Genomic DNA, 14,452 nt, shown 5'->3' with positions numbered 1-14,452 from the left:
CACCGATGTCTTTGTTGTGGGACTGATCGGGGCACGCATGGTGTCAGGGTTGTGCCCGGCTTGTCCCTTCTGGATGCCAGTTGTACCTGTCCACTCATGGCGACGGCAAGTGTCCCCCTTTGTGGGGTAGGCCCTGGGAGATAAAGGCCGGCCTTGGCCCAGCACTTCCACAGCAAGGACGGGTCTCCTGTGCCAGCTGAGCTGCGCTGGGGGAAGGAATGGGCTGCTGTCCCTCACGCGGGATCCTGTGGGGCTGAGTTCGTGTGGCTGAATTTGTTGTTGCTCTGTCTCAGTCTGAATTTCATTTAAAAGACAAGGTCTGACTATGCAGCCTGGTCCGGAACTGCCGTGTATTCCAGGCTGGCCCTGAAGTTGCTCTTCTTCTACCCCAACCTCAAAGTGCTGTGATTAGAGTCATGCAGTACCAGGCCCGGCTCATGTCTGACATCTCGATACGGAGGAAAGTAACTCTAACGTTATTGCAATGGGTGTTTGTCATTTGTTTCTTTTTGTTTAGTGAAGGAAGGGCTCCTTTATATATTTTAGGTACATAATTATCCCTAAATAACTGTGGTAGCTTTTCTTGATATAAAATCATTTTCTTCAATAGCATATCCATTTTATGTAATATACATATATAACATACATTTAACACATCTATTATTCAGGAATAAGTGCTCAGCATCGCTAACTAGGAGGCAATTGCAGATCAGAACCACAGCAAGATGCCGCCTTACCCCAGGCCCAGTGACCATTAGCAAAAAGACAAAAAAATAGCAGATGTGGGTTAGGATGGGGAGGGAGAGGAGTGCTGTTGCTGGGAATGTAAATTAGGAGAGCCATTATGGAAAACAGTATGGAAGTTCCCGAAAGTCCTAGAAGTAGGACAAGTATGTCCGTGCATGCGTGCAATCTCAGCTCCAGAAGTGGAGGCGAGAGGATTTCAAATGTAAAGCCAACTTGTGCAGAGCGATCGCAAGATCCTCTCCCCAAAGGAAAATTCAAAGAGTCCCCCAAGACTGCGGAGGGGAGAATGACCGAAGGGGTGACACGGGCCAAGGCGCACCGAACTCACAAACTGACAAGCTGAGTGGAACCCCTTTGATGCAACTACTTAAAGGTAATGGTAGGAAAGAAAAATGCATCAATTAATTAGTTAAAAACCCCACCAGGGCTGGGAGAATGACTCCAGCAGTGGAGCCGTGACTTTCCACATGCGAGACTCTAGGTTTTACTTCAATACCAAGAAAAACTGTCCTCCCCAGTAAACTTCAAGAGCTAGACGCTGTCCTCCACAGGGCCTTCCAGCCCCCTCCGTGGGCACACATACGAAGGACAGTCAGTCCGAATGTCAGCAACACATCCAAGCCCGCAGCGCCCTTCCCAGAAGCCAAAATGAGGGGTCACCTTCACCGTCTCTGGTCTTCATTTTTGTAAGATGAGCAAAATCATAAGATCTCTCATGGCTGCCGCATTTTTTTTTTTTTTGGTGCAAATTACATTCCCCAAAGAGTAAAACAACACATTTGCAACCCCTTTCAACCTCTTGACCAGGTCTTAAAAGTCCTAAACGACTGCCAACATTCTAGCATAGCTTCTTGCCTGGTGAAAGTTTCTGCTGTATTCTTGTTGATGTCAATAATATAAAGCTTAAGTTAAAAAAGGAAACAACAACAACAACAAACAACAAAAAAACCACAGCATGAAGAATGGCCAGAGAGAAGGGATTGTGCCACTGGGGAAGAGAATGGCACAATCCTTGTGAGTTCCCACGAATTAACTGCCCCTGTGGTGGGAGCAGCCTGCCCCTCCCAGGGCATTTCCAACTCGTAAAGTGCTGGTAGTTTTTTTGCCTTGATCCTTGCTAGCTGAAGGGCTTATCTTTTACAGCCTGGCCAGGGCACACAGTCCTTGCCTTGCTGGAGATATTGATTCCAAGGGACAGAGCCCTCAAGTGGATCCTAGCTCTTGAGTCCACAGAGGGACATTGGCAAGACAAGTGGGCTTATGCTGTCCTTCCTCCTGTGCTCGAGCACCTGAGGGGGCGGTATTTACACGTAATTTAGGATTATGGTCAAGGCAGGTCCTTTACTTTTTGTCTGATCAAGTCAATCCCAGCATGGCCCCAGATGGATCTTGTATTTGTGGGTAAACATCATTTGTCAAAGTTAAAAAAAAAAAAAAAAAGAAAAAAAGGTGGGAAGAGGAGAATGTTGACATACCTATAGATAATGCATGCACTGTTCCTGCATGTGTCACAATTAGCTGTGTCTTGCCCCGTCCGATATGAAAGCCTACAAGATAAGAACAGGAGAGCATTACAAGCGGTGGCGAGGGGCTGCTGGCCTCTAGAGCCCATGTCTCAAACCAGATGCTTTCACGGAGCCCAGCCCGTCACGGTCACGGTCAGCTGTGCTCGGTGTGAGCCATCCTCTGCCTCTATTGTACCCAGTCAACGCAACATCCACAGCGGGGAGGACGTGGAAGTGAGAGTGTGAACGGGAACTCCTGAATGAAGCACATCGTCTGATTTTGTTATAAGCACGGGGACTGTGGGAAGGTTCCGTGCAGCTCTGTATTTATGATGTTGGAAAGAAACCCGGAAGAGACTCTTAACCCTAGCTTGAGCTGCCGGAGCTGGCCTTGCTTTTGTCCTCATACCTCCTGTCCCCTTCTAGAGTAGGGCCTGAAAAACAGTAGCCTGCAGGCCTTGCCCCCTGCCTCCTCCAGGACTGGTTTCCCCAGCGTACTGAGTGGAGTTCTACATGTTTAAATGCTTATCACCAAGGTGAGAGGAGTTCATTTGTGACAGAAGCCAGGTTATCAGACATCTAGACTTCAGGGTCCACAAAGTTTTTAAGTGTTAGTCGTGAAAAGGGAAGGTGTTCATCTAAATATACAGTATTCTTGATTGTGCCTCTTGGTCTTCAAATGCAGGAATCTTTATACTGTATGGCTGCGTGGGTAAGGAGGGTGTCAGCCTGCCCGGCTGAAGACATCCGATGGCCGATTGACTGTCTCAGGGGTGTTCTCTGTTGAGCGTCGTTGGTCCTGTGAGACCACACAGGTTTCGGCATGGCTATATGTAGTAAGCTGCTGATCCTGTGGAAAACAAAATAGCCTTGGACAATTTGGACTCCAGAACTATGGGGGGCGGGGGGTGGAATTTTCATGACTGGGTCGGAGCTCCCTGAAATCTGCGGTCTCCTTAAGGAACGTAGATGAGGAGGGCTTTTTCGCCCAACGATTTTCTTTTATAGCTTGGTCTTTCCTGTCTGCTGTTTGCAACTCACAGGTGTGTTTTCCCTGGATATTAGTTTGTATTCAGGGACAAAGAGCCTTGAGCAATTCTGTTCCACTTGTGGCAGGAGGGAAGCTTCGCTTTGCATTGGCTTCTCATCGCATCGGGGGCAAATTTACAGGAGGAGTCGCTCAACACTGGAATAGTGTGCACAGAGGGTTTCTGTCAACATTGGGAGTCGATATTTCTATCACCTTTTCTGTGTTCACTGCTCGTGTGCATCGTGGGTTTTAAGTGGGGAATAACTTCGGTTTCCTCATTAGAATTGGTGTTACAGAAACCTTGGAGAAAAAGCCTTGTGCCCTCAGTGCGGCGGTTGTCTGGCGGTGTTGTCTGCCTGGCCTTGGGGCAAATGGGGATTGACTTGTGAGTTCGCTGTAGCTTGTTAATCAAGTGAAGATTTTTCTGTCCTCAAATGTTGGGACCCAGAATGGGAATCCTAGCATCAATGCGTTTATATCATCTCTACCACCGCATCCTGTTTGGGGCACCTTTGGCCGCTCACGTTTGGCTTTTCCAGCCTGCCTTTAGCTTTCTCCACACCGAGGAGGAAAGGTGCTTTGTGCTCTTCGCCACCCCACCCCCACCCCCGCGACCCCTTCTTCTCACATGGCAGCTTTTGGCACACTTCCTGGTCCCCCACCCCCAGAGTTGCAGAAATGGTCCAATGCTCGCCAAGTTCCTCTTAAGAGACTCGGTGTGGCCGTCCCCGACCACTCGTCCACCCCTTGGATATGCACAGTGGCTCTCTCTGGCCAGCTTCTTCTACTTGAACTTGGCACACTGCTCATTTCTGACCACATTCATTCTGCACAGGGAAAGATGTGACATCGTAGGACCCAGGTCGTACTCCTGATGTGCTTCATGTCACATGTGTGGTCATACTGATGGCTTTCGGGTGAGGCGCTGCTGATCTGTGCCTCTCAAGGGGTGGAAGGGGACAATATTGAAGTGATCTCTGTGTGCCAGTCACATCCAACTTGAGGAGCTCAAAGGAGGCACCGTCAGGGTAGTTCTTAGCCATCAGCACCGGACACTCTTCAACGTATTTCAAACTCCGCTTTTCCTGCCCTAGATCTCAGGACAGTCTTTATGGAGCCTCATTAACATCACCATCCCTGCTTTGCTTGGTGGACTCAATGTTTCCAAGGGCCTCCCTTGCATTACAGCCTGGAGTCTTCCAGTTAATTATGCTAGACTCATTTCACAGAGAAGACAGTAGCACTTCTGGTGCAGAATCTCATTATTCTCAGACCCCAGGCTTCTGTTGCTCCGTTTCACCTTGTTTGTACCTTGGGACCTATGTCTGCACTATATAATTGGCAGCTTGGGACAGTAGGTGATTTTGGCAATGACAGGACAAAGGCTTCAGGCACCTCGCAGAGGATTATTCTTTCTGGATGGTTGAGGGCTTCGGTAAGGAATTGCCTTTTCAAAGCTCTTCCTGAAAACACTATATGCTAATCACCTTGAACAATGCAGACGTTTCCCCCAATGGAGTCAGTTTGAACCAGGTATCATTCTGACTCCTGGGAAGATGTTTGTACAATCGGTCCTCGTTGTCATGAAGTTACAGCAGAAGTGGAAAGGCGGGTGGCTAATGTACCTGTACACGTGGATGATACGTGGATCATTTTGATACCACTAAGGGTCTCAACAGGTGCTGTGGTGTCTCTGGTGTGGCCTCTAGGAGGCAGCATCTGTAATGAGGCCCGAGGGATAATAAGGTAGGCACTCATTGATGTTTCTGGCCTGGGTTCTGTAAACAGAAGGGCTATGACACGTTCTCATACTACAGCGGGAGTGATGGTGGCAGGGCTGAAAGGCCGGGATAGATGGAGCCAACGGGGGGTGAGGGAGGTGGTGTTGGACCATATAATGCCAAGAGCCCCTTGGGTTCTATTTCAAACTTAATTGCAAACCACGATAGAGTTTTTGTCACTGGTGGCTGAAAGAATGACACGAAAAACCCTTCCCCTTATCCATCTCTCACAACAGTGTGGCCATTCTATCCCCACCTTCTCACTTCTTACACCCATTACCCCAGCCATTTGACTCAGTCCTGAGACACGGGCTGGTTTCTGTCAGTTGGTACGAGGTGAGGGGGGTAGGCATTTTGCCCACAGTGTATGCGGATGTATCTGGGGACACTCCATTTGCAGAGATTTGAAAAGGAAATAATCAGGTGAGTCATGTTGCTCCCATGTCTGAGAAATGGTTTCCAAGACTTGATTGCTGTGGACGTCTCTTGGTGTGTCCCTTTAGTGTGTTTCTAGGTTTTGCTTAGCATCTTTTTTTTTTTTTAAGTGGTTGTTATTTAATGGAATCAAATGTTGGCTTCGGAAAGAGCCAGTGAGAGATTAATTTGTGTGTAAAATGTTAAACGGTGACCTATGTCATGGGGTAAGCTCAAAGGCTACCGCCAGTAGGGTCTGCCAATCACAGTATGGCTGCTAAAATTTTATTAAGCATGGGAGTATTCTCAATAGAGGGTTTAAAGAGCGATGTAATCCACTGTGCTTATTGCTCTGGTAATCCATCTAATTGTCCTTGGAACTTGCGGGCTGTAGGGCTTGGCATCACTGATCATTTTATGGTCACATTAATAATTGCGCTGCAGCATCTGAATGAATGTGTACTCCAAATATAGACAGAACAGAAAAGTTCTTCTGTGGGAGGACGCAAAGTGCTGTTCTAGAATTCCTCTATTTTTTCCTCTTCAATCTGGAAACAGATCATAAAGCCAGTACTTGAAAGGGTAGTCTTTTTATACTGTCTTTGCCATGAAGAGAGGCGATCCTAAGCCTCCCGATGCCCAGGGGCACACACTTCTCTGCTGAGATGCAGATTGTTTGTTCATTGAAATGTGCCTATGTAAGTCCTTCAATTACCAATCGAAAAACCTATAAACAAAAAACTTCTTTCTTGACAGGAGTGAGATTTGAACTCAGGGTCTCCCGTTGGCTAGGTTGTGATTTACCACTTGATCCATGTCTCCAGATCTGCTTTGTTGTTGTTGCTGTTGTTGGTCCTGGGGCTTGAATTCAGGGCCTGGGTGTGGTCCCTGAGCTCTTTTGCTTAAAACTAATGCTTTACCATTGTAGCCACAGCTACAGCTGGCTTCTTAATGGATAATGAGAGAGAAGGGCCTATTGGATTTTCCTGCATGGGCTGGCTTTCGACAGTGACCTTCATATCTCAGCCCTCTGAGTCACTAGAATTGCTATGGTCACCTGCACCTGCCTACGTCTACTTTCTGATAGTTGCTTTAGAGAGGGAATCTAGTTAACTTTCTTGCCCTTATCTGGCCTCGAGCTGTAATCCACCAGATGTTAACCTCCCGAGTAGCTAGGATTGCCGGCATGACTCACCTCACGGTGCTTCAAAAACACTTTGAGTGAAAAACATACCGTCTTCAAAATTAATTTCTACCTGTGCAGAGCTGATGCTTTATATAGGCTTACAACCTTATGCAGGAGATGATGCTTTGTTCTTTCTGGGTGTCCAGTTCATATTTAAGTTGGACGTTGTTTCTTCAGATAACACACTAATCTAATTAATTAGGAAGTGGAAGAGAGGGTAGAAAAGGGAAGTGAAACGTTTGATCCTCACTTTTTTCCCCCCACTGTGAACTTTTTGGATTCAATTAACGTCAAGCATGGTTATTATGAGGAAGGAAATTTTAGCATTCCCAGTGGTCCCATTGCTGTTACTAGTTGTCAATGCTGATTTTGGATGTTACTTGTGGAGAACACATTTAGCACCATGGACAGCACCAAGAATCCAAACTGTTTTCTGTTTTCCAGCTCCGCTGTGTCTCTAGCTTCTCATCCATCCCTCCAGGTCTAACTCACAGGCCATAGCCAACCCAGGACCCTCAGCTGTCCTTCCTTGATGCTTCTGAACACCCCTTTGTCAGGAGGGGCTTTCTTGACAACCAGAGGCAAGTCGACATTTGTAAAATGAGTACGAGTGGAGAGGACAAGGACTCGGTGGGAACATGAAGTGGGGAAGGACTTAATTTAGCACTCTGTTGAAATGGAAAGGGTTTGGGCAAGCCAATTCCGCAGGCTACTTTTGGTTGAACCCAGTCATCGATCACTTCTACTTCAAAGTGAGCCACCGTTCATCAAGAAAGTGTGAGCATGGCTTGCGGAACACATCCTGGACCTCGGGGCCTCCCGACCGGAAAAATCCCCCCAGTTGCCTCCGTGCGGTGGCCTGGGCATCTCCGGTTATCCTAAGATGCCACTCGCCACTTTCTCTGACCTCCTCCTGCCTTTGCACTAATCTGCACCTTGTCAGTTGTCACTGTCAAATTTCTGAATATACCAGTGCAAATATGTGGGAGCCTACAAGTCCAGCACATGCATATGTATGTGCCTCTCTGTGTGCGCAGGTAGTAGATTGATGGGAAGAACTTTGGTGTGTTGAGGCTCATTATTCCCCTCGTATACCCTAGGTGAGATGAGGAAGCACGAGCAAAATATATGAAAGGAAGCAAGCAAGCGGGGCGAGAAGGAGATCAGGAAGCAGGAGAGAAGAAGGAAAGGATGGGTGAGGAAGAGAGGGAAGGAGGGAAGGAGAGAGGGAGGGAGGGAGGAAGGGAGGGAGGGCAGGAGGGAGGGCGGGAGGGCATCAGTCAGTTCTGGTGCAGCTATGTTTCTATTTCTCTCTTCTGATCTCGAGCTGCACCCTGGCCCCATCCTAGGAGTCAGGGAACCCTAGAAGGAGGAGACTGGACAGCAGTAGCCAGGTCCCACTTTTTCATGTAGGCAGCAGTAAGAGCTAAGTGAGCGGAGTCCTGCGAGGAAGGGAAGGGCAGGAGGAATATCAGAGAAGGCTCCCTCACAGCTTCCTTGCAGTTACCAATCCAAGCTGTGTGAAGTCTTTCAGAGCTTGAGGATGGTTTAAAAAAAACAACAACAACAACAAAAAAAAGAAACGGGACCAAAAACTCTTTTGTGGAATAAAACAAAACACAAACTGTTTGGTTAAAAGGTCAGAAAAAAGGGAACAAAATGTCTCTCACTGTGCTATTGTTAAGTAAAACCCAAAGAAGTGAAAAGCATCTCATAGGAAAATGGCTTGAAAATTTTAGAAGCTTATTTTCTGGTACTCAATGGTAATGACGAATATCGGCTTGTCAGATTGGTTTGAATGTGATGTTGATGACAGCACTGCCTGCCTGTGCACAATTCCTCTATAAGATCTAGCCATGCATCTGTCTATTTTTGTATGGATGTACCCGTCCATGTATCATCTATACATGCATCATCTATCCATTTAGCATTTCTCACTATCTTTCTATCTCTCTATCTCTACCTATCGATCCATCTAATTTTCTCATCAACCCATATTCTCTCCTGATTATTCCATCCATCCATCCATCCATATGTATCTGTTTGTCTGTCTTTCTGTCTTTGTAGCACTGATCACTAAAGCCAGCACCTTGCACAGGGCAGTCACTCTACCATCGAGCCGCATCCTCAGCACTAGGGTCAGATCTTAAATTCTCACCAGCCATATGCGGTGTGCTCCTATAGTCCCAAGAATGAGAGAGGCTGAGGTGGTTGGATCAGTTTGAGAGCAGTTTGGTATCAGACTGGGCAAAGTAGGGAGATCCTATTCCAAAACGGAGAACGAAAGATAAGGCAGTCTTAAGTTCTCCATTGAAACCCCCTTCTTGCCTCTCTGGGTGACCGTATGAGTGTTGGGGTAAGTCTAGTCTGGCTGTGGGATGCACAAGGGTGTCTCCCTCTCACCAATGGCTCTGTTGTCGTACTAGGTGCTTTACACCCTTCCCCCAAGGACCTGCTCAGTGCTGGAGACACCAGTGATCCTGTGGCCTATTTTGGTGCCAGTCCTCGGGTTTGAACACAGGGCCTGGCACTGTCCCTCGGCTTTTTTGTTCAAGGATAGTTTTCTGCCACCTGAGCCACAGCTCAGCTCCGCTTTTTTTTTTTTTTTTTTGGTAGTTAATTAGAAATGAAGCCCTGGGTTCGATTCCCCAGCACCATTTATACAGAAAACGGCCAGACGTGGCGCTGTGGTCCAAATGGCAGAGTGCTAGCCTTGAGGAAAAAAAAAGAAGCCAGGGACGGTGCTCATCCCTGAGTCCAAGTCCCAGGGCTGGCCGAAAAAAAAAAAAGGAATATCACTGACTTGTCTGCCCAGGCTGGCTTCGAACCATAACCCTTCGGTCACAGCCTCCTGAGCATCTGGTATTGCAGGCGTGGCCTCGCGGGCGGTCAGTGACGCGCTCGTCTGCGGTGGGTTCACCGGTTTCAAGCCCGTACGCAGTGGACGGTGTGCGCGATGCTGAATTCCGTGTGTGACCCTCTACGTGCGGCGGTGCGGGCGGTGTCGGGACCGTCACTTTGAATGACTCCCTGGCCGTGTCCTGTGCTGTGCCTCTAGCCCTCGGCAAGGACGGCGGGCATGGCACAGTTTCTGCTCTCCGCGATAACTTTGTGAGGGTGTCTAATTTATCCTCTTCGTTTTGTTCTCTCTCGTTCTTTGGGCTTCCTCACTGGAGGCCACAAATGCTTCTCCTTCGGCTTTCTCGCCCAGCTGTCCCTTCTTGATAACTCAGCCATCCTCTCTGTCCGCATCTCACAGGGCCTTGTCACTTAATTGTCTCAAAGTGACAGTAATTAGAGGGAGCCAACAATACCTCTACTATCAAGGGAGGGGGGGATTTAATTTCAGAAGTAGTTAAGAGTCAGCTGTTGTGGGGGAACTTCCTGTGCTCTAACTCCTCCCCCTTCGGTGTCTCTGGGCGCTCTTGAAAGAGCCGGTGCCCCCAAGGAGGCCCGCGGATTCACCCTGGAAGTGTCTGCAGTTCCTATTTCAGCTCTTGGGATTCCAAAGTGAATTTAGACTTTCCCCTTTATCCACAGAAACTCAATAACATCTCCTTTAAGCGTCTGAGTAATTACATGCCCGCATCTGGGGACCACCCGGTCTGTGACTGTGAGAATATGAAATTACTTTTCCTGACCGACTCCAGGATCACCGGTTGGTCAGTCAAAGGCAAAATGGGCCCTCACGGCTGACGGCGCGATGAGCTGCCTTTCCCCCAGGAGCTGCTCTTGGTTGCGTCTCAGCCACGGCAGATTTGCTGAGGCAGGGTGTGTCACCCCGTGGTTTTGCCTGATGGAGGATCTCCAAGCTGACAAAGTAGGTTGATGGGGTTCAGAGGTGAGGTTGTCTTTTCAAACACACCACGTCACAGTGACCTCCAATTTCGTGAAGCCGTTGGAGGTACCACCGTTTTCCCCTGCCTTAGGGGTGGCGTGTTTAAGCGACGTGACTGGGCATGCAGTTACAGCTGCCCAGTGGCCTCGTCTCGGAGCTCTGCGGGGACAGTGCTGTCTCCTGCTCCTTACCTGTGCTTTGCCCTCCTCTCGGCCCTCCTCCGCTGCCGGCTTTCCCCTTCACTATTGGCGTGGTGACTTCTGCCCTTCTCTATTTGACCAGCTGATGTTTGCCATGCCAGTTACAGAAGAGGCGGAGGTTAATGTATGTGGATGTAGTTGTTGTTTTTTTTTTTTAAAGAGCAAATGGGAAGCAAAGTTAATTAAGAAATGACTTTAACTTAGCAGATCTTTGAGAGTTCATTCAACTGGACTCAGTGAAATTTAACGTGCCCTCTCTGGCAGTGAAATAAAACTTCACGAAATACACTCCATGTTTTCTGTCCAGTCTCCGTGCTCTATTGTAATTGTTCTGATATAATCCGAGAATCTTGTGCATTTGGAGAATGTTTGCCCAATTATTTGCTTCTCTATCCTCTGGTTTCCCTGTCTTCCTGCTCTTCAGCCTCTGCATGTAATGTCGAGATATAAAAGGCAGTCACAGTAACCACTGGGTTTCCATCTGAGTCTGGGTCATTGCTGAGGGGAGAACTCTGACTGAGATCAACGCTCGCAGATTCCTCAAATTGGATCATGTGCATTCTAGACACCCTTTGTATAAACTCAGTCTTTCCTGGTTGACTACATCAAGGGAGAACTGTTTCACAGGCCCCAGGACTCAGCAGGAACTCCCCTCCAAGAACACGATCAGAGATTGGGTAGCATTCCGTAGCTTAAACAGTTCTGGGGACCAAGCTGTGAACTCCAACCCAAGCTACACAGAAACCGCGCTTGGAGCACATCCCATTCACAAGTTGAGGTGGGTCTTTTTGATCTTGCTTGGTTCATTCTCCTTAGGAAATGCTTTTCACCATAGGCTGAAGTTCTCAGAATCCTAGATGCCTCATCTAAGAGACAGGATGGAGATCTTTTGAAGGATTGGCTCTGTGCGCAAACTCCCTGCAGACTTCTTTAACATGAGGGTGGCGATTGGACAGCCTGTGTAGTCCTAACTCAGTGTTCTAATCAGAGGCCTTCAAGGATTTTGCTAGACGCCAGCCCAAACCACCACCACACTCAACTCCTGCCAGTTTACCCAGAGCTTGGTGCTGCGCATGGGCCCTGCTGGGTTTTAGTTGCTTGGAATCTAGAAGACCCATCTTTGCAAGATGGAGGGGTGTTGCTGTGTGAGGGAGTTGTCTCGCTTGACTTTGGAAAGCAACACTCTTTGTACAAGGCTGCTTGCTCCCAGTGTGCATGCAAGCCTGCAAGCAACATCCCTCCTCCTCCTCCCCTCGGCCCATCCGCCAGCAACACTTAGCTTTCTGTGAACCCCTGAACCCCTCTTCCCAGAGGCCATTCCCTCCTGTTGGATGGGCTGAAAACATCTCATTGGCTAGTCCTGGCCTGGTGCCCTCCATCCACCTGGTGCCTGGTTCTCTACTTCCTGCCCCCCACCCCCCTGCCGTGACTTCCTTGCTCTAAATTTCTCCCCCATACGCCTCCCTATGGAACCTGCCATGAATCTCAGATTCTGACTTTGCCTTTTCTCTGTCTCTGTCCACTAGATTATAAACACAAAGGAGGCAGAAGTTCTGTCTGCCTGTTCCCTCATGAACTTTTAATGCCCAAGTGGAGGCCTGGAGTTTAGTAGATGGCCAAGAGCTACTTTTTGAATAATGATTAGATGAACAAATGAATGTGCAAATGAAGAAATCTGTCTATGTATTTGCTGGTTAATGGACACAATGCCCTCTTGCTTATGAGAAGAAAATCAAATGTATGTACCATGCATGCCTGGCGCGGGGTAAGGAGTGAGCCTTAGGTATAGTAAGCCTCAGCCCATTAAAAGAATGTTCTCAACAAGTGGAGAGAAGGGCAGTCATCTTTGCTTCCCATACTCAGTTATGAAAACAAATGGCTCAGCTTTGCACCTTCCTAGCACCTCTTCACATGCTGGGAAAAGGTCATTGTTTTAGCCCTCGAGCCATTCTGGTAAACTTGCTTCTCAGAGAAACACCCATAATCAACTCGGTTGCTTTCTTTGGACGATGTTGACAAATTCACTTCTTTTGGCCTTGCAGCTCCCAAGATGTGGTAACACTATACTTCTGGGGAGTCTGTAGCTATTAGGGAAGTTTTTATTGCTTGTTTTCATTACAGATAATTAGAGTGAAGTGATAATGGTAGCCAGTGGGAAAGATTCTTTGCTAGTGTGAGACCCCTGCCTGGAAGGGGTTTCCTCTCCCAACAGCCGGAGAGAATTCCTTGTTCTCCTCTTGCCTGGCTCACCTCCACCATTGTTTCTTTATATTCTTTTTTTCTTATGGCCCTGGTCTTCCTCTTGCATGCTACTTGATACATAGAAGCATGCATGCTAGAGGAAAGGGAACACAGCCATAATAATAATGATTTCAGTTGCATATATAATAAAAATAGAATATTAATGCTTATATTGTAGTAATAACGTAACATTCAGTTATTTATTATTATTTTCAGAAATACATGCGAATTTAGAAAGAGACCAACACCAAGATGAGTGGTATTATTGTTCAGCTAGGACTATTGTTTTTCTTTTAGTGTTTTATAATCATGTGTTAATAATATGTAAACAAAAAAAACCCCACGACAAATAGTAATTATTTCTTAATGTGTGTGCCATTCAGCTATCTTATTATAAATACGATGAAGCCTCCAGTTCCTTCCCCACATCTTTGCATCGGGCCATCCTAAGTTGCAAACTGATGACAGCAAGGCCATCACCAAGCCACGTGTCCCCGAGGCTCCGGGAGCCAGCCATTCATAACAAATACAATTCTTTCCGGGCTAAGCAGAGGCAGGCTGATTAACTTCTGTTGCTCGAGGAGAGTTAAGAAAAGCTTAAGCTATAGTTTATTGCAAATTAATGAAAATGAATTTATTTTGGTGGTACTAGCTACCAAACTGGAATGATTAATAAGGGTGTTAGGAAAAAGGGTGGCGATGGATATTCCGTCTGGGCTGGCCTCTGTGTCTGCCTGGCCTTGTAACCCACAGGGAGGCACTTACAGAGGTTTTAATTTGAAGGTATCCATGCTATGCATTTGTCAGCCATCCTGACAGTAAATACCCACCGAAGCTTTTATCTTTTATTTATAGTTTCTTTTGATGCATTTTTTTTTAGAACAGCTTAGTTAACAATTTTTAAGTGAGAACTTATTCTTCTTGAAGCTTCTGTGCTTTGCTTCAAAGGCCTGACCTTGCATTTGTTTTTTTATTTTTTTTATTTTTTTATTTATTTATTTTTTTTTTTTGGCCAGTCCTGGGGCTTGGACTCAGGGCCTGAGCACTGTCCCTGGCTTCTTCCCACTCAAGGCTAGCACTCTGCCACTTGAGCCACAGCGCCACTTCTGGCCATTTTCTGTATATGTGGTGCTGGGGAATCGAACCCAGGGCCTCATGTATATGAAGCAGGCACTCTTGCCACTAGGCCATATCCCCAGCCTGCATTTGTTTTTTTAAACAAAGGCTTCAGGGCTCTTCTCGGGGAAAGATTAAAATATTTGAATTTTGAGGCGATTGCTTGCAGAAATCCTCGATGTCCAGTCATGAGACCTCTCTGTTGGTCTTAGGCTGTGACCAAGAATAAAGTGATAGTATGTTTTTCCCTCCCAGGTCTTAGGATCTCCTAGAGGTCCTGTCCGCCTTGGGTTGTTGTTTCCAGGATCTACCTCGCAGCCCTGGGTGGGCTGGCATTCTGTGGGTGCTCTGGGGTCAGAACGCTGTGTGGGTGCTCCAGGAGGGAGGCTCCCGT

At 47.3% G+C, this 14,452-nt stretch overlaps 2 protein-coding genes across 7 annotated transcripts in view; one reads left to right on the top strand and one right to left on the bottom strand.

Moving 5' to 3' along the window:
* Dock1 (dedicator of cytokinesis 1) overlaps positions 1-14,452 on the top strand; it is a 407,862-nt gene that overhangs the window by 177,060 nt on the left and 216,350 nt on the right. The gene's annotated exons all lie outside the window — the stretch shown is intronic.
* Insyn2a (inhibitory synaptic factor 2A) overlaps positions 1-14,452 on the bottom strand; it is a 57,545-nt gene that overhangs the window by 15,635 nt on the left and 27,458 nt on the right. For 3 of the 4 annotated variants that reach the window (XM_048338034.1, XM_048338037.1, XM_048338035.1), the window contains one exon: positions 2,223-2,294. The exons of the other annotated variant lie outside the window; for it this stretch is intronic. In XM_048338034.1, coding sequence (XP_048193991.1) covers positions 2,223-2,294 — 72 coding nt within the window. The remainder of the gene's footprint in view (positions 1-2,222; positions 2,295-14,452) is intronic. 4 annotated transcript variants of the gene reach the window in all.

This window comes from Perognathus longimembris, chromosome 2, assembly GCF_023159225.1.
Source record: "Perognathus longimembris pacificus isolate PPM17 chromosome 2, ASM2315922v1, whole genome shotgun sequence".
NCBI classification, from domain to species: Eukaryota; Metazoa; Chordata; class Mammalia; order Rodentia; family Heteromyidae; genus Perognathus; species Perognathus longimembris.
This window is presented reverse-complemented; position numbering and strand designations above follow the sequence as displayed.